The 18,724-nt window shown below is 39.8% G+C and overlaps 3 protein-coding genes across 5 annotated transcripts in view; 2 read left to right on the forward strand and 1 right to left on the reverse strand.

Annotated features, from left to right (window-relative positions):
• Positions 1-4,950: 4,950 nt before the first annotated feature.
• Positions 4,951-6,102, forward strand: gja5a (gap junction protein, alpha 5a; the record flags this gene model as incomplete). Its single annotated transcript, XM_079253749.1, has 1 exon — positions 4,951-6,102. The coding sequence occupies one exon, from the start codon at positions 4,951-4,953 to the stop codon at positions 6,100-6,102; it is 1,152 nt and encodes a 383-aa protein (XP_079109875.1).
• A 2,720-nt stretch (positions 6,103-8,822) lies between these two features.
• Positions 8,823-15,905, forward strand: acp6 (acid phosphatase 6, lysophosphatidic). 2 transcript variants are annotated; one of them, XM_079253748.1, is made up of 11 exons: positions 8,823-8,879; positions 10,089-10,314; positions 10,414-10,542; positions 12,198-12,328; positions 12,451-12,530; positions 12,634-12,721; positions 12,905-13,037; positions 14,150-14,250; positions 14,369-14,461; positions 14,552-14,717; positions 14,813-15,905. In XM_079253748.1, the coding sequence occupies exons 2-11, from the start codon at positions 10,096-10,098 to the stop codon at positions 14,945-14,947; spliced, it is 1,275 nt and encodes a 424-aa protein (XP_079109874.1). In that variant the 5' UTR covers positions 8,823-8,879; positions 10,089-10,095; the 3' UTR covers positions 14,948-15,905. The 2 variants fall into 2 exon arrangements, with proteins under 2 accessions (XP_079109874.1, XP_079109873.1); XM_079253747.1 differs by having other exon boundaries at positions 8,834-8,924.
• Positions 15,906-16,210: 305 nt separating this feature from the next.
• Positions 16,211-18,724, reverse strand: part of bcl9 (BCL9 transcription coactivator) — a 34,397-nt gene continuing 31,883 nt past the window's right edge. For both annotated transcript variants that reach the window (XM_079254077.1, XM_079254078.1), the window contains exon 10: positions 16,211-18,716. In XM_079254077.1, coding sequence (XP_079110203.1) covers positions 17,677-18,716 — 1,040 coding nt within the window. In that variant the 3' untranslated portion in view covers positions 16,211-17,676. The remainder of the gene's footprint in view (positions 18,717-18,724) is intronic.

The raw sequence follows: 18,724 nt of genomic DNA on the forward strand, positions 1-18,724 counted from the left end.
TTTGAGACTTGTCAAGTGAACAAGTGAAATTGGTAACTAAGAGGATAACAAATGAAAACAGTTGATTAATGGTGAAGATTGACAACTGGAATTGTAAGTGAACAATCAAACAAGTAAATACAATTTCCTTTACAAACTTTTGATGTATCGTTGGAATTAGTTAAATATAATTCATGTTAAATGGGGTGCAGGTCAATAATGGAAGCAATGGTTAAAAAGTAGTAATCCAAACAGTTTATAACCAGCTGATGAATACTAACCTGATAAATGCACAAAGGATAGATCCAAAGTCCAGGACTTCTTTAAAATTAGCTCAGCTACCACATTCAGACCTTTCCAAGCAAACATTGGGACCCTCCATTATACCTACGGTTGCCCAAATTTGTTCCATGGTACTGAAGCAAAGAGCAGCAATTTCTGTTTGTGCTTTTGTCGCAAGATCACAACTTTTTAATCTCTTATTTCAAGATCATAAAGCTCGTTTTCACCTAAAACAAGTCCATTTTTCCTTTATCTTTAGAAATATGCTTTCTCTAGAGATAACCACATACTGATCCCAAGCTTTGTTATCACAAGGTCATGGGGTGATGAGGGAAAGTTTAAAAATGACTGGATAACACCTAATTAAATAGATAATTGTCGTAGTCTGGAATCTATAACAGCAATTTGAGGCAAGCCTGTGTAGTTCGGTTTGTTTGCCTCAACTGTAACAAAGTAAATCCTCGACTTTTATCTTAGGATAGAAAAAATAATCAAAGCTTATCTTGCGATGACATAAATGATCTCAACATAAGTTATCTCAGGAAAGCAATCATTGTTATCTTAAGATACCAATAATTAACTTATCCTGAGATAATGATGTTTCATACTTCAAAATATGTAAAACACCATGTTTTATACTCTAAATAATTATTAAATTGTCAGATGTGTGTTGCTGAAATTTCCTTTATCTTACACAAACTGTCTCAGACACAAATTAAGCCAGTTGTGCTTATTGCATGACACGGTGTAAATACTATTTCCTCCTCTGATGATAGTCTAAACATGGCCAAATAACGGGAAGTAAGCCACGGAAATGCATACTCCACCATCTAATTGCTTGTTCGTTTATGAGGATAGGGTGGAGCAAACACTCCTAATCAAGTAAGAGGATCCAGTACGGCTTAACACTGCAAGGATGCAACAGACGCTTTTCATTTTTCTTTCAGACAGCCAACATATTGCATGTTGAAGTTCTTCTACTCATCAGCCAGGTAGTAAAGCCTTCACTTATGTATTGTGAATGTTAAGAGTTGAAAACCATTGTTGATAAACTTTAATAGTTTGCATTTCATATAGCAAAGTTATTATAGTCACAGATTCTTAGATCAGAGTTAGGGCTGAACGATGTCCACCAGCACATATACTTGTTTTTCCTGCTGTCTGCAGTGAGTGACAGAGGGAGTCATCTCTTTGTAGTGATTCGGCGCAGTTGCTGCTAGTCGTCCCTCTCAGCTGTCTTGGCCCCACTCCAGACCAGCTCAACATTAGTGCGTGCACATCTGATGGAAAATTACCATACAGCCGCAAACTGTGAGTCTTGTTGGAGTTAACTTAAAATAGTGACATTATGTTATTCGTGGCTTAAATGAACAGCAAGTATTCTGCTCTCTTAGTTTATCATTATTCAATCATAGATTCCTTCTCCATGGAGCAGCTTTACCTCACCAACTCTCTATGCAGGACACACACACACACACACACACATAAACACAACACAGAGATTCATCCCTAAAAATTTCATCCCTAAAAAAGGTAAAAGAGAAGTAAGTCATAGGTGAATAATGGTTTGTTTAGACAGTTTGCCATTCTGAATACCTTATAACCAGATTGTCCATTATGTCTCCATTACTCTACCACTGAGATTATAAACAAATCTGACAGCCGTGACGGTCCGCAGGCAAACCAGACTGCTCAGCAAAGAGTACAACATATCACAGTAAATCCCTGGTTATTGCCAGCAGCCAAAGTATGACAGACAGCCAGGGGTGACAAAAAGTGCTTTGAAACAATAAAGTGGTTCACTGAGAGAGCTTGGTTGTGACCTCTGACCCTTCTACTCCTGGATTCCTTTAATGCTTTGCTCCTGTGGTCTTCCGGAAATTATATTGTTTGGGATTGCTTCCTTTGAGAGCAGAGCAGGTAGTCAAAGGAAGAAGACAAAGACGCTAACTCTCAGCAGTGAATCTGAATTCAGTCTTGCTGACTTTCCCCAGAATGGAAAAAAGTTTTTTTTTTTAAACCATGGTGAGAAAAAAGTTTGTGTAACTTTTCCAGAATGAAGAAATCATTACATTCGTGCACAAACTGAAATATAGCATCAATAGAGTGCTGAGCTCATGTATTTTTGGAATTTTTAAATGATTTTCGTCCTGATCCAGTGAAGATAATTGTTTAGATTGAGATGTTGCATAAAGCCATAAACTCCAGGGTTGGTTACCGTGGCGACTTTGGTGACGTGACTTTCTCTTATACAAGCCAGGAATGTAGTTTTTTTATTTGTCGACACTTTGTTTTTTACTAAATAAAACCAAACCAAAGAATATATGTCTGAAACATTATACTAAAAGGACTTTTGTTGTCTCGCTTACAGTTGTTTGTTACCTCCACTGAGGAAGTTAAGTGTTTATGTCAGTCTGTCCATCTGTGTTTGTTTGTTAGTGAAACTGCTGGGCAAATTTGTTTTTATTTAGTTATTCATTTTCTGAGAATGGTTCTCAGTCTAAAATCTAGATTGGTCTGGATTTCATTGCATTTTGGGAGTGATCTGGGAGGAATTGTGAAAAAGGAAATTTTTCATTTTAGAAAGGATTCTTGGTAGAGAAGAACGGCTTGGCGGAGGTCTGGCGCTCTCTGAGTGCTTTCAAAGTTTACAAATGCTTTTCTTCTTTCTTCATCCAATCCAATAAGAGACCATCACAAGGTTTCACTTGAATTTGTCCACACAGTCTACACAGGTAAGGAAGGCCTGTTGTCACTCTTCGCTGATAAGAGCAAGGCTGTTTTAATGTGCAACCTCCTGCCATTGTGCAGACTAGACTCTCACTCCCTTCCTCCGTCTCTCAGCCTGTTTGTGATTTACTTCCAGTAAAGATCATCAGTTGTATCCGTGCAAGGCTATGAGCCAGTTCCCGGGTGAGACCTGGATCCAGTTCACCAGCTGCTTTCCAAACTATAACAGGTATTAGGTGTTGGGATTTCCTGTGATTTGAATGAGCACATCAGCTGTGGGTGTGGAAAGAAGCCGAATATCCCTTCTCCCAAATGTTGCCATAAGGGTGTTCTGTTTCCTGCTGATTTTCTATCTTATTGCTTTATATATACTTAATACAGATACCAAGGGAGGAGAGACAGACAGAGGGGCAGATGGTCACACTGATCATTACTTTCCAACACGTAACCAGAGCCTGCCAGTCAATTCAAAGCCACACAGAGTAGACTGAGGTGTTAACTCAAATAGTGTAAATAGTGCAGATGCAGATGTATATATCTCGTATGTATAGACAGATGTATATATCTTATATATTATATTTTATATATATATTGTATATCACATCTTTAATATGCATTGTATATAGTATTTTGCTCGTTTTGCTTGTTCTTTAGATTTTTTTTAACTCATAGTGGATTTTAGTTATACTTTTATTTTTATTATTATTATTTACTACCTATTTGCACTATCTACTTTGTTTGCACCTTTCATTACTATTTGCACCCTCCTTGTTGTTTCTAAGAGCCTATATAACAGTGAATTTCGCCACTGTGAGATAAATAAAGTCTTATCTTATCTTATCTTATCTTATCTTATCTTATCTTAACTCACTGTGGAAGCAACCACTCTTGGATTACATTCAAGATGAGGTGAAAGTTGGTTCCTTGTTTTTCCTTTTTTGATTGTAGGTGTTTTTCTGTATATCATTTTCCCACTTTGCCCACACCATTAGAGCTTTTCAGAAATGTATACATTTTCCAAGTTAGGGCCGTGACTTGAACTGTGTGACGTGTTGGAAAAACTTGTTTCAGCTGTTATTCCTTACATTTCATTTGTCTTTCCATTGTATGAAAGTTGCCACACACACATGGCATATAGAAGTTAGTGATCATTCCTTAATGGGCTTTTTCTAACCTTTCAGTGATGGGGGTCGTTTATGGCACCCATAAAACTGTCTGGTAAACCGCCTTATAGGGTCATTCTTAGCTGAGACTCACTCGCCCATCACTTCCATGTTTGGGTCTCAACAGGACTCCAACAAGTGCTTAAGTCAAGAGACGAAGCACGCACACACTAACTAAGATGGAGCGATCTGATTGACGCCACCCAAGAGATGGGAATCTGTAGGCAGGTTTGTCTTGTCACAGAGAGAACCTCAAAGCAACTGCTCTGTCGTTGTGAGTGAAGTCTGCTAATGACGTTTTGCAAGCAGCTCAGGCCGGGTCACAGCTAAAAAAGGACAAAGTCTTCCAACGTTGCCTCTGGTACCCTTTCTGCCTGCCTGTCATGCAGGATTTGGAGAGAATTCAAGCAAACAAAATATTGAAGAATTTCTGTTGAAACAATATTATTTACTTTTACATGGTTCCTAAACTTCCTTTCCCATCTTGGACTCCGTCTCTCATGGGAAAATGGTTGCTCTCATACCACTGTATCCAGTCCTCCAGGAATTCACAGGCTTTTTTTTACTCACACAATGCCACACACACTCATGTCATTCCATTCAGCAGGAATGTGCTACCTATGACTTATTATTTGTATTTCTTTTTCTTCCCTCTCTATTCCTCCTCTGTTCATCTTCCTCCCAGTAATTTCACTTTTTCACCCCTGTTGATCCTTTTTTTTTTTTTTTTATCATTTTTCCTGCCCTCCCTTTCCAGTCTCTGTGTCTCAGGTGTGTGTCCCGGCTGTGAGCAGTGATGGGCGACTGGAGTCTTCTGGGGAATTTCCTAGAGGAAGTCCAGGAACACTCCACTTCAGTTGGAAAAGTCTGGCTGACCATTCTTTTCATCTTTCGTATCCTGGTGCTGGGCACAGCGGCGGAGTCTTCCTGGGGCGACGAACAGAGTGATTTCCTTTGTGACACTCAGCAACCCGGTTGTACCAATGTGTGTTATGACAGTGCTTTCCCCATTGCCCACATACGCTACTGGGTGCTCCAGATTGTGTTTGTTTCCACGCCGTCCCTCATTTACATGGGTCATGCAATGCACATAGTGCGCAGGGAGGAGAAGCAGAAGAAAAAGAAGCAGGAGGAGAGAGAAGCAAGAGGGGAGCATAGAGAAGATCTACAGGAGGAGAAAGAGTACCTCCAGCAGACGGAGAGTGGTAAGGTGGTTACATCTGATGGGTCTAGTCGTGTTCGCTTAAAAGGAGCCTTGCTGCAGACTTATATTCTGAGCATCCTGCTCCGAACTGTGATGGAAGTTACGTTCATAGTGGTGCAGTATCTTATATACGGAGTGTTCCTCAAGGCGCTGTACCATTGCAAAACTTGGCCCTGCCCCAACCCTGTCAACTGCTACATGTCTCGGCCCACTGAAAAGAATATTTTCATTGTTTTCATGCTGGTGGTGGCTGGCGTGTCTCTCCTGCTATCTGTGTTGGAGCTTTATCATCTTGGCTGGAAGAGCATAAGGAAGTGCATGCGCAAAAAGGTGATGCAAAGGAACAACCACAGAGCAGTGAGTGTGGCTGTGTCAGCACCCTTGGAGCCCAACACTCTGTCAAGACCCTCCACCTCTTGCAGTCCACCTCCTGACTTTGACCATTGCCTAAAGGCTTCAAGTTCCATGAACCCAATGACTTCTATGGGCTCTCATCCTTTCAATAACAGGATGGCGCTGCAGCAGAACTCAGTCAACCTGGCCACCGAGCGGCACCACAGCTGTGACAACATGGACGATGATGAGGACTTTCTAAGGATGAGGTATGAGCAGGCACCCACAGAGCTGCCCAACAGCTGCTCACAGCCACCTCTGCTGCACCCTGGCTGCCTGAAGGACAAACGGCGCCTTAGCAAGACCAGTGGGACAAGTAGCCGAGCACGCCAAGACGACCTGGCGGTATAGATTCAACAGAGAGCAGCTGAATAAGTCGGAGAGGAGAAAAGTTTGGACTTTGAGGAGATCCAAATATTCAGATCCAAAGAGTGAAGACAGAAAACTGTGTTTTAAATACACAAATATTAGATGAGCGACTTAAGTCAGGCTTACAATTCAAACTCTAACAGTGAGGACTGACACATGACTGCAGATCATGGGTTTGATGTCAAAGAATGAAACTAAGAAAGAGAAGGACTCAAGATCTTTAAGAGTACTGCTTTCCACGTTAGCTGACGGTGTGTCCTAAAGCTTGAAAAACCTGCAAAACAAGCTGCAAAAATGAATATACTGAGAACAGGGTAAAAAGGGTAATACTTGCAAACTACTATGTTTTCCTTAAGGCTGAAACAAAGGGATGAGAATAACGTGATTTTCTTTGAGAAAGCTTTAAGATTTTTTTCAAGATTAAGTAAATCAATCACATTCATCTCGATTATTCTTATAAGTGCAGATTACCCTTTACTCAAGCACTGTGTTGTTTCAACTGCAAAAAACATTGAGTTTAAATAAATAAAAATGAAGAGCTGCTTTGACATACACTGTGACAATTTCCTTGCATTTGCAGTAAATTAAAATAAGTGCCTTGTCAACGTTAGAAAAATGTCTATTTCACTGATATATTGTGTTTAAAATGACTTATTTTCCTTTAATTCTATATTCCTCTAACACCTGATTGCACTATACTTTGAGGTCAATATGTAACTCAAAAATAATAACTTAAAGAGTAAGTCAAGGTTATCCATCGTATATTTGACAAGATTATGTTTTTGCAGGTGTGATGAGAGAATGTAGTCTGTTGTTGTTTTTTTTTCATTTTTGAAGGTCTGGAAAGAATTAAAATGAATAAAAAGTGTCCTGTTTGGATGATGTAACAAGCAGATTCAGCCACTAGGTGGCGACAATGCACTTGTATTTTTCTGTTGATTTCCTGGATCCGTTGTGTACGTAGTCCTTCGTATTTGCAATCTATGTTTCTCATTATTGATTTGAATGCATTTAATGTTATTTCCACTGAATAGTTTTTACTATATTGACAATATTTGTTATGATAAATATTATTAAAAGTAAAGGCTTGAACATCTATAGTATTTATCAACAACAAATAGGACTTCTGCTCAGTGTGTTGTACATTTAGTGCAGTTTTTGGTTCACATAAACATTCATGCAATAAATGCTGTCACTAACCAACAGCAAACTAATAAATCATTTACCACACAGTCTACTGTTTTCTAAAATTGTGTACTTTTAAATCACTAATTTAGCTTTCTCAGATTTCAGTTGCCTAACTACAATGCCAACTTATATAATCAAAATTAGATAAATTCACAAATACCATAATGTATATAGAAATTCAAGACAAAGAACAAGTACCAGCTGCACAGTTTCTGATATAGTCAGAAGGACCTGAAGGAGCCAGTTTGGGGAGATGATGAATATTTACACAAACAAAGACTGTCTGGTCATCTCTGCCAAGAAACTGAGTACTGGTATCCAACTAGATCTTTCACAAGCTGAGACCCTGAAATTAGAAAAATTGCATCAGTTTCCAAGTTTTCATTGTGGTGACTTTTTAACATTTAATTTTAATGATCAAGATTTGCTGCACACATTATAATTGTAAGTTACGCAGTGGTCTGTTTGGTGTTGTAAAATGTGCATTTAAGAAAAAAAACTGTTTTCAGATTAATATTTTATATCTGTCAGGCTGTCTTGTTTCAGCAATATTTTCCAAACCAAGCATAGAGATCTGTTGATTGGCATTCACACAGATTAATGAAAGGAATATAGAATAAAAAGTTTTATTATTATTAGTATTGGTATATGAATAATGAAATATTATTTCAGATCAGTTCCATGATATTGATTCATTCATGTTCCATACTGCTTAGTCCAGTTCTGGGTCTAGGGGAAACTGGAATCTATCTCAACAATCATCAGGTACGGGGCACATCCAGTTCAGTTTTATTACATTAAACTACAATAAAGTGCAGAGATTTGCATATAATGATGCACCATATCTTTGAAATTTAGATTCAAATTTCACACAGTTGAAGGATATGTTTTTCGATAAACGTGACTTTGTAGAAATAAGCAGGATTGGTAGTAATAAATCATATAAAACTATAATAGCACCATGAGACTGTAAAAGATGTGCACATAATCAGTCCAAACTACATCGGAAAAAGTGTGACATGACACAATGTGAACATTGTTAAATAATCTGCCTATTGGTTACATCTAATGATAATTTATTTAATAATCATGAAATGCACAAGCATGGCTTCTTTGTCTAAATCAGGAACACGTCATACGTTGTTTTTGCCAACTATTTTTGATTTGACCTCTCTAGGTATTGGGTATTCAGCATTTATTCCTTAAATAATTGGTAGGGATTGAACTAAATTAAAAGATAATACAATTACATATGTGGTGATTCAATAAATCACCAACTGAAATAAATACATACAAGAGAAAAAGTAGAAAAAGGTGTCAGCTGCAATGCAGATACACTGATTTCCTGTAGAGGGCAGTAATTTACTTTGAAGCAAGACCTCCAGTGTAAATCTTAAAAAGAAAAAGAAGAGCGGCTACAAACTGAAGGAAATACAGGGAAATGTAGTTTTATCTACATCTACGAAGCCTTTACTGTTACAGTAAAAGTTATTCTGTGGCCTACAGTTCCCGACAACATGTCCACCCGAGCCGGTGTCAAGACTGAAGTGAAGCTGGGTTTTCCACGGAAGGTAGCTCGTTTTTTTTTTTTAATAACATACAGTACTTTGAAAAAAGTGAGTAATAACGATTGAGATGCCAACAAACTGCCTAGTTGTTGCACAGGTAGCTGGTTTGACCTCATACAGATGTTACGTTTAAACGGGATAGTTCTGACAGTTGACGTACCTGTGTGCTCAGGTTTCGTAACGCGCCACGGGGTTATATACAGACATTTAACAGAGAGATTTCGCCACCTACAGATTTCGGTGCCCAAATGACCGCTGCATCTGGCTGCCTTATGCCATTGCCTTTGGGTTTTACTCTCTTTCAAGGACAGATATAAAAGTTAAAACATCTTCGAGACTCTGTTTATGTTAAACTTCCTTCTATTTTAAAAGTTAGCTAACTTGTATAGTGCATTATCATTGCTCTCACAGTACATGACATGAAGTTTTAAACAAACTGAAGTGATTAATCTCCATTTAATCAGGTAAATTTACGTGCATCAGGTTGGTGTAAAGTTAATGTCTTTCAATTTTCTTGGGCTGATTAAATAGGACCTTTTATTCAATTGAAATTCTCAGTACAGTTGAAATAAAGATCAATAAATGGATGAAAAGCGTAATGAAACTAGTAGTTTTTAATAGTTTGTAATGTTATTAGCTGAAAACAATATTAATATTCACTGCAAAACAGATTTCTAAAATCAGCATGAAACCGTGAACATTGAGATCTGTTTTTATTTACGGAATATGATTGCTGCAGCTGGTGAAAGTGCCAAGAATCTGTGTTAGATGGACAAGGTGCATGGGATGCATCTAAACCTGCAGTAGGAGCATATGGTTCACATTGTGAAGGGTGGACATCCATGGGTTTGGTACAATTCTCCCAAACACACTTGTGACTTTGTTCCTTTGTTGTTTCATTGGCCCTGACCTTTTCCAGACCTGTGAGGAAGGTTCTACTGTTGTGTCCTTTTCATAGCCACAACCACTGGATTTCTTTTGAAGTGGTCAAAAGGTGTATTAGCTTATATGGGACAAACACCTCAGCTTGGGACAAAATCAGTCTTTGTTTCTGTTGCAAGTCAGTGAAGTAGAACAAAATGTTTGAAAGAATGAAAACATTACCATTGAAAGACATTGTAAGCGGTATTATTTACATTTTTAAGGGGTAGGGGGTTCAGTTGCTTTTGTTTTTAATTCTGTAAGTGTGTATAACTTGTTTTCTGTTTGCAGGTCAGTCATGAGAAACATTTTTGGCAAAGCAGGTTTGTTAGGATCGGTATCGGCAGCTTTTGGTTCAATACTGTGGTCACAACAGAAGACTGAATCAGATGGGGTCACTTCAAATTCCCCTGCTGCTGACTCAAACCCCAGTTTGCTCTATGAACTCAAACTGGTTCAAGTTTTGTTCCGACATGGTGCTCGAACACCACTTAAGACAATACCCGATGTGATAGAGGTAAAACTTTCCATTTTGTTTTGTCTGTTTCAGTATAAATAAGCATTATTATCCAATATATCTTAACAGTTATCCAATTCTGTGTGAATGTCATGAAAGGCCCAGTGGGTCCCAACGCTGCTGGAGCCTCCACCTCACACCCAGATCAACTATGTGGTGACAGATCTTCAGGGTGGACCAAGGCCTCCAGCTCCTGTAGAGGATAGCTATCGGAAGAATTTGCTAACCGTGAGTAGGTGCACTGTGTTGCTGAAAAGGGTTGCATCATTCCTGCACACGGCAGTCAAATCATAGGACAGGAAGTGTCTTAAACATGTTAGGCAATCATTTATCTAGGCTTCTATAAGAAGCTTTTGGTTCTTGTTTTTCATGTGTTGTGTAAAAAAGCTTAAACGTTTTTGGACATACAGGTTTTTCTTTTTTTTTTCTCAACTATTGCTTGGAAGTGAGAGTCTTGTAGACTCTCCATAAACAGGGTTAACTAACGACCACATGCCCTGACAATGACATATCAATCCCACTACCACTTTACAACTGCTTAAGTGTTTGTCCGAGCAGTCGTATGTTAACATACTGCAGGGGCTCCGGACACATCCCTGGGGGGAACCAGTTATGAGGATGATGTGGAGGATGAGATGCTATGGTTCATGACAAGCCTGTGGCTGGTGTTAAGAGGAGAAGAGAAATAAAAAAACAACAAGAATAAAAATGTGAAAAGCAAAGAATAAATAAAAATACATGTGTAAAAACATGGGACAACATAATTACAAAGAGTATGCTATCGTGAACATGTGAGCCTGGATTTAAGCAGAAGACTTGTACCAAGTTGCCCAGCTTTTTCCCAGTAAAAAGATTTAGTGACAGCAACTAGATAACGCCATGACAAAGTCTGGTATTTGTCATAGCAAAAAATAAGATTAACTGAAGTGATTTAAATTGATCCATACAAGGCCAAGTATAGACAGCATATATTAGTGATAACCAATGTGTAAATAAAGACGGTATCATTGCAGGATGTGTCTGGAGGGGCTCTTGTTTCATATGTGAGCTGATTGTGCAATTAACCCTTGATACATCCTGTCCAGGTCAAAAGACACCTATTTAAAGGCTGTTTTCTGTTATATTAATAAATTAGGAAGTTATATTTGCAATTTTGCCACTTCAGTGTAGGTTACAAGAGTCAGTCACCCAACACACTGCCACTCACCGAGGAATAAATAAATATGGTATAAAGTTACATATATACATATCCATGCACTTACCAAGTTTACCTCAGTGATAAAGAGGATAAGAAAATAATACTAGTAAATTATTATGGAATATTTCTATTATAAAAATGTGACAATTGTTTTAGATATTTTTCTTTAGAATAGATCAAATAAATCAAAAGTTAAATAATATTTAAAGACAGAAGTGTCTCTTTACATGTCTGTAGATGTATGTGAAAAAATCTGGCATTGTTTAATAAGAGTGTCAAGGAGTGTGACTGTATGCTATGTAAACGTTTAGCTGTTGATGATAGAATTTCTCCCTCTAGTGGCTAAGGTAGGTCCCCACAGATATATCTGAGCTGGGGTCATTCATTCACCTCTTGTCTGTAATTTGGCCGAACTTTGTGTGGACCTTGACAGTGATGTGTTCGGTTTGCCAGGCACCATGTCTGTACAAATGTTACTTTCCTGTGCCGAGTTAGCTGCTTGGCTAAAGAGATTTAAATCCTCTGGATTTGGCTTAGAAAACCAAATCCCACAGCATGGACTTGGGCCATGTAGCACATTCTGCTAGGATTCCTGCATCTGATCACAAGTGTGTTTCTGCTGGTCACACCTGTTAGTGTAACTTAATTTTTTTTTTTTTGGCCTTCTTTATGTTTTACTTGGCAGGGTGGCACATTCCCTGGTCAGCTGACCACACTGGGTATGCAGCAGCTGTACGAGCTGGGCAAGAGGTTAAGGAGAAGGTACATTGAGGAGAGTCCCTTCCTTAGCATCACCTATACACCTGCTGAAGTCTAGTAAGTGCTGCGCATCATGGTGGTTGCAGATTTCATAGTTGGCACTTATGTGAGTAAACCTGCTACCATTTTAAAGCTGGCTGCCTTCTATGACCTGTTTTTTGTTATTCTTGTTTTTATAGCGTGCGCTCCACAAACATTGTTAGAACCATTGAGTCTGCAAAATGCCTGGTAGCAGGCCTTTTCCTGCAAAAGCAACTGGGTAAGCCAGATATCCATGCATCCATTGTGTTATTTACCTTATTCTCCTTCTCCACTTAAGTTTTTTGTTTTTGTTCTTTTGCTGTTTTCTCTTCTTCTTTTAGAAATTGTGCCTATCTTTACTACGGAGGCAGAGTCTGAAATTCTTTATCCTAACTACCACGGATGCAAGCAGCTCAAAATCCTTGGCAGGTATGTCAAATCTATTTTCCTACCAGCCACAGAGTCACATCACTCCAAGACCATACACTTGCAACCTAAGCTGGAATCCAGATAATATGCTGTGTGAATTTATAAGCAGAGTTAGAAATGTCTTTGACAGGTTGTCATGGTGTATCTGTGTTTTGTGGCTGACACTGTGTGCGTTCTTTGCAGCTACCGCTGGGCAGAATCGTCCACTCTGCCAGACATTGCTGCAGACCTGCAGAGCATCCAGAGTGAATTGGGGATCACCTCGAACCAGCCCGTTGATTTCATCCTCATTAGGGATGACATGGTTGCTAGAGAGGTGACACTATTTCCCCGTGATCCATGAGACTTTTTGCTAGGTTATCAGAATGCATACAGTCATCATGACAACTTAGACCAAGCGGCAGACTCATATGCTGCTGGTCAATGAAACTAGCTGATTTTTTTTATATATTTCTAAGATTTGTAGGATCTAGGATGATGGCCTTGAATTGTTTATTTACCTTAGACTTAATAATTTTAGACTCATGAACGCTAACATTTTGCAGTTTCAGAAGTTTGTGCTCCATCTTAAAGACAATGTTCAAGTTAAACTTCATAATTCGCCCATTCCTCCTGCTTCTGTGGTCTGATGTTGCTTCCAGTTTCTAAAGATCTTATTGAATTTACTTTTCCATTTTCTCTCCCTACCTTAGATGTACATACAGACAAAGAGACTGAAAGTTTGTTGCTATGATACACCTGAAAGCAGCAGCAGTATTATTGAGCTTATCTCAAGGCTTTTAATTCACCACTTGATAGATTCTAAACTCCAACATGCATTTTGAGGTCAATAGTTCACAACTGTTTTCCTTAAAAATGCTGCTCCTACCTTCACACTTTGAAATCCGTCCATAGACATGTTCATGCAGAGTAGGTTACAAAACTTCATGTGCGCTTTTCTTCAGACAAGGCAATCATATCATATCAAATCATAATCCTTTTATTAAATAAAAAAACCTTGACTGATCACCTTGAGCTTGCAAAAAGCCAGGAATAAGATATCAAGAACACTGTTTTTAAAAGTAATAGAAATTGAGTCATAAAGCATGGCAGCGTAATTCAGTTATGATGCAGGAAGACTGACACCTCTTTCATCTGCTACTAACATTGTCTTAACTCAAAGTTTGACTTTTTTTCTCTGCACTTAATGTTCCCATTGGATCCCACACTGTATTGTAATTTTTTTTCTAATGTGCATCTTCTGCTAAGAACAAATGGCATTGGCAGAATGTGGGCGATGTCCTTGTAGTAAATTTTGCACAGCAGATCCAGTTTGAAAAAGAAACTGATTAATTGTATGACGATCTTGAAAACCTTGAGCAGAAATGTTGTCATGTCAGTTTTTTTGTTTGCGCGACACCTGCTCTGACATGTTTTTTACATTAACAGACTCATGGCCTTCCCTACCCACCCGCGCTGGACTCCTGGAGGAATAAAGTGGAACAGAGAGCTGTGGACATGATGTGCCATATCTATGAACCCAGCAAGAGGTTAGATTAAACAAACTCACCTGAGGAGGCTGCTTTTAGAAGACTAGATTCCGTGTTCTGTCAATTTTGCATTGCAATCGACGGGCCATCTTTGATTCGTTTAGCATGTCTCTGGCAGGGACACCTTGCAGCTGTGCGTGGGACCCCTCCTGCACACACTGATAAACAACATGGAAGAGAAACTGCAGGGCATCTCATCAGAACCAAACAGGTTAGAAACCTCAAGACTCCCACTTCTTACTCAAACTGAATTTCATCCAGCATTAAGAGGTTTACTGGTGCAATGCTGTCTCTCAAACAGGAAGATGTTTTTGTACTCAGCGCATGACACCACCCTGATTCCCTGTCTCATGGCTATGGGGATTTTCGATATGAAATGGCCACCGTATGCTGCTGACATCACTCTGGAGTTGCATCAGAACCGACAGACCAGGGAAGCCTTTGTTAAGGTGTCATACATAGGTCAGGTAAGAGGTGACAAAAGTGGAAATGTTGGGAAGGAAAAAAATTTATATATCCATTATTTTCCTCTTTTATCTTCAAATTCCTTTTCTTTCTGCAGGATCAACTCATCCCAGGTTGCAGTGGAGTCTACTGCCCCCTGCAGGAGTTCAAAAGGGCCCTCTCATCATATTCTCTGAGCTGTGAACTCTACCATTCGATTTGCAACAGCACAGAGAGCTCAACTAAACCCTGAAAACACAATCAACAGTACTACACATGACAGTACACTCCCGCATTGGGTTAAAATCATTCATCTTTTAGGTCCCACTCTATTCAGTCAGCATAAAGTCATTGCACATCACTGCCACACCACAGTTAAACTGAATCTTTTAAGTTTACATCACCTAATTTTATCTTTCTTTAACCTCAATTTAATGCGAGATTTAAATGAAAGCTTAAGCAACAATGTAAAGTGTATGTGCTGAAAGGTTTTGTAATGCAGTGTTTTCTTACACCAGGTGCTGGATGCACAGGTGTGTATTTGCATGCATCTTTGCATTTTGTTTGACTAAATTATTTAGCTTGATTTATTTTATGTCCTTCATTTTTGCAGCACCACATAAACACGTTTACTTGACAAGAGTTAAGTGAAACAGCTGCCTCTAGATTTAACAAAGTACTCAAATTAGAAAACTGCATCAATTTGGAGATACTTTTTACCTGCTTAATTGAACCAATTTCAGTAAATACCAACAGCAACAGGAAAATATAGTGTGTGAATGTGGTCAAATAAACCCATGTACAATATAATGAAGGGAAATGTCACCCAGTGTAATGGTGTGAGTCATTTTGTTTTCAATATTTAGACTTTGCTGATAGTCTTATCAGTATCTGATTAAAGCACTTATGCAGGTAAATCTTGCACTATTAAAAATGTGTCTTTAATGTGTCTTGTAGATGATGCAATCATTCTGCCAAACTGGTTAAGCTCACAACCAAATCTGACTCATTATGCTCCTCAGGGGAAGACATATCATGTGGTGCAGCTAATGTTTTAACAAAGGTGTACAGAAAGTGTATAAGTGAATGTAATTCTGCAACAGGCTGTTCTGAGTGAAACACTACATTTCTCTCTTGTATGAATACACACATTTCTACAATTGTAAGGATGACAGTGTTGCAATAACACACCTTGTACCTCATCCGTGAGAGTTTCCCCAGACATGCTGCTTAAAGTGTAAAAATGTGGTTTGGATTGGCGAGGCATAAATAGATTTGAATCAGTGATGAATTTGTTTTTCCTCTGGCTCTCATCACACGAGGAAATGTCTTAACACAAGTTAGAAGAGCACATCGAGCTCAGGTTTCAAATGCATCAATTTGCTTGGCTCTACTTTGGAAGTGTGGTGTCCTCTGAACCAAGTTTGTACTGAGAAAGTGTCGACTTATCGTGTAACTCCCTCTCCTAGCTAAACGTGGGTAAGCTGGTTTGACAGACAGACAAAGACTATGCATAGACCACATGACCAACTGAATGTGAATAATTGAAACCCACGTGAACAAAAGCAAGTGCACACACACTCCATAGACAACATGTATATACCAAAACAATATCTTTTATTTGTAGTCCATCACCACAGCCCTGGTAGGCTATTCTGCACCAAAGCCAATGGAGAAACACATGACAAGCTTATACAATAGAGAAAAGAGAGGAAGTCAACTGGATGGAAAGCAGTACGTGTTTACATTTCTGTGTCTCACTCTGGACACCACACCTGCCTTACTAAATGTTACCAGATCTACCTAGTTCTAGTTCTATAAACACCTGGCAAACCTGCTCTTGAATTTAGCCATCCTGTCCCATTCTGCTGACCATCGAGAGGGATTATTGCTGTGGGAATGATTATTACCCAGAGTCAACAAGAGTCAAAACAAAACAGAAACACAACAAGAACAAGAACACACATAGCACGCCTGGGTATTAGCAATATTTTTCACGCTGGCGAAAATGTGAGTCCTGAAAGTTTTGGAGCACAAAGCCGAAAGTCATCCACAAGTTGAAATGGACTGGAGATGATTTTGGTGCTGCAAAGCTGCCAGGAACTTCACGCAGAATGTGTTGCGTTTAATGCCAAAAAAATAAACAGAGAAAGAAGACGCTTTCTGCAGATGGTCCATGTTTGTGCTTTTTTAATAATACTATTATCTTAATGAGGTCATAGTTTGGTTTGTTATACACTGGAGTTACAAAGGAAATTAAAATAGACTAAAATTTGAATAGCCCACCAATGGTAAACAGTACAGTATTTTTAGGGGGCATTCCTCCCCCAATGAAAGCAGGGTAAGAGGAGTTGAGAGGTCACTGATAGAATGCCTATACATACAGACACATACATACATACACAAACATACAATCTGTCAAGCACACACACTCTCACGTATATACTGTACAGAAACAGTCAAAACAATGGAGCGAGAGACAAGATGGATTTCCACTAATGTCTTCACAAAGCACAAATTATTCTTCCTCCTTTCTCATGTTCCATACCACTTTCATGACAAATTTGATTTTTAAATTTGAAAAAAGTAGACATATACTGTAGCATCTCCACGCTGACTTTTAGTTCAGTTGATTCCTCTTTGATGTCGAAGTCATCTTTATAGTCAGATAATCAAAAAACACATGAACAGTTCTGCGAAATTGATACACAACAATCCCATACATTCTGCAGTTCATGAGTCAAAATTAAATGTTCATGTGGCATAAGTACTCCAATCTGGGCTTGTCTGAGTCTCCATTGGATTAGTTTCCACAAGACATTAGTAGGTAAGCCCCAGTCTGCTCATTTTCTGGGCACACCCACATATTATACCTCATTTACTTGAGTTCATCAATTTTCTGAATACTTGCTGCACTCCATGATCTTTATTCCATCCTTGTGAATTGTCCGAGAACATTCTAGTTACAAGGTTCCTGTTGGATTAGAACATTCCAGGGCCCGGACTGAACCCCATGTCCATGTCACGTGGCCTCATTTGCCCCCCCATCATCATTGTCTGCTGCGGTGGGCCGCCCATGCCCTGCAGTGACATCATCATGTTTGGTGAACTACCAGGGCCTGGATGAGCCATTTGTCTCCCCTGCATCATCCCTCCTGGACCACCAGGAGACATCATCCGATGCTGGGGACCCATCATACCTTGGCCCATAAATCCTGGTGGCCGCATCGCATTGTGGCCTGGGTTACCCATCGGCATATCTTGGGGGCCCATTCCCCCGCCAGGCCCCCCCGCCATACCCCCCATCCCTTGCATGGGCATTCCCATCCTTGGTGGACCATCACCCATCATCCCTTGCATGGGAAAGCCAGAGGGGTGTGGTGGTTTTCCCCCGGGGTTGTCTCCTCCACCTCGGGGAAAATATGAAAGAGTCTGGCTGGGCTTCTCTGATGGGATTATCCTGGACAGATCAAATTCTGGAATGCCAGAAGCTCCCGGTCGCATTACTTCATGAAGGTCCGCATCACTGAATCCACCTTGCATGTTGTTGAACTCTGGCCCGCCAGGGGTATTGGGCTTGCACATGCCACCATCACCCCCTCCCCCATGAGGCATGTTCCCCATCCGTCCTCCCATGGGTCCTCCCTCGCCCTGGAAGCCCATAGGATGGCCAGGAAAACCTTGAGGACCAGGACCATTATGTGGGGAGAAAGGGCCTTGCTGGGAAGGAGACTGGGTGAGAGGGTATCCCTGGCCTCGATGGGGGTAACCCATACGTCCCTGGGGCATCATTTGAGGGTTTGCCATGCCAGGGTCTTGGGGATTTGGTGGCATCATCATACCATGAGACATCATGACTGGGCCCATATTAGGAGCATTAGGAGAGGGCATTTGTTGGGGCATGCCATGGGAGAGAGGCTGGGATCCCACTGGATTCATACCCAGAGGGCTGAGAGCAGGCATGGGTCCAGCATTTCCAGGTCCCATCATACGTGGATTTCCTTGGTGATTCATAGCCATACCTGGAAAC

This window comes from Telmatherina bonti, assembly GCF_933228915.1.
Source record: "Telmatherina bonti genome assembly, chromosome: 15".
Lineage (NCBI taxonomy): Eukaryota > Metazoa > Chordata > Actinopteri > Atheriniformes > Telmatherinidae > Telmatherina > Telmatherina bonti.

Coding starts and splice junctions, on each gene's coding strand:
- acp6 (XM_079253748.1), top strand. CDS start 10,096: ATGAGAAACATTTTTGGCAAAGCAGGTTTGTTAGGATCGGTATCGGCA. Junction 13,038..14,149: donor ATGACATGGTTGCTAGAGAG/GTGACACTATTT, acceptor TTACATTAACAG/ACTCATGGCCTTCCCTACCC. Junction 14,462..14,551: donor ATCTCATCAGAACCAAACAG/GTTAGAAACCTC, acceptor TCTCTCAAACAG/GAAGATGTTTTTGTACTCAG.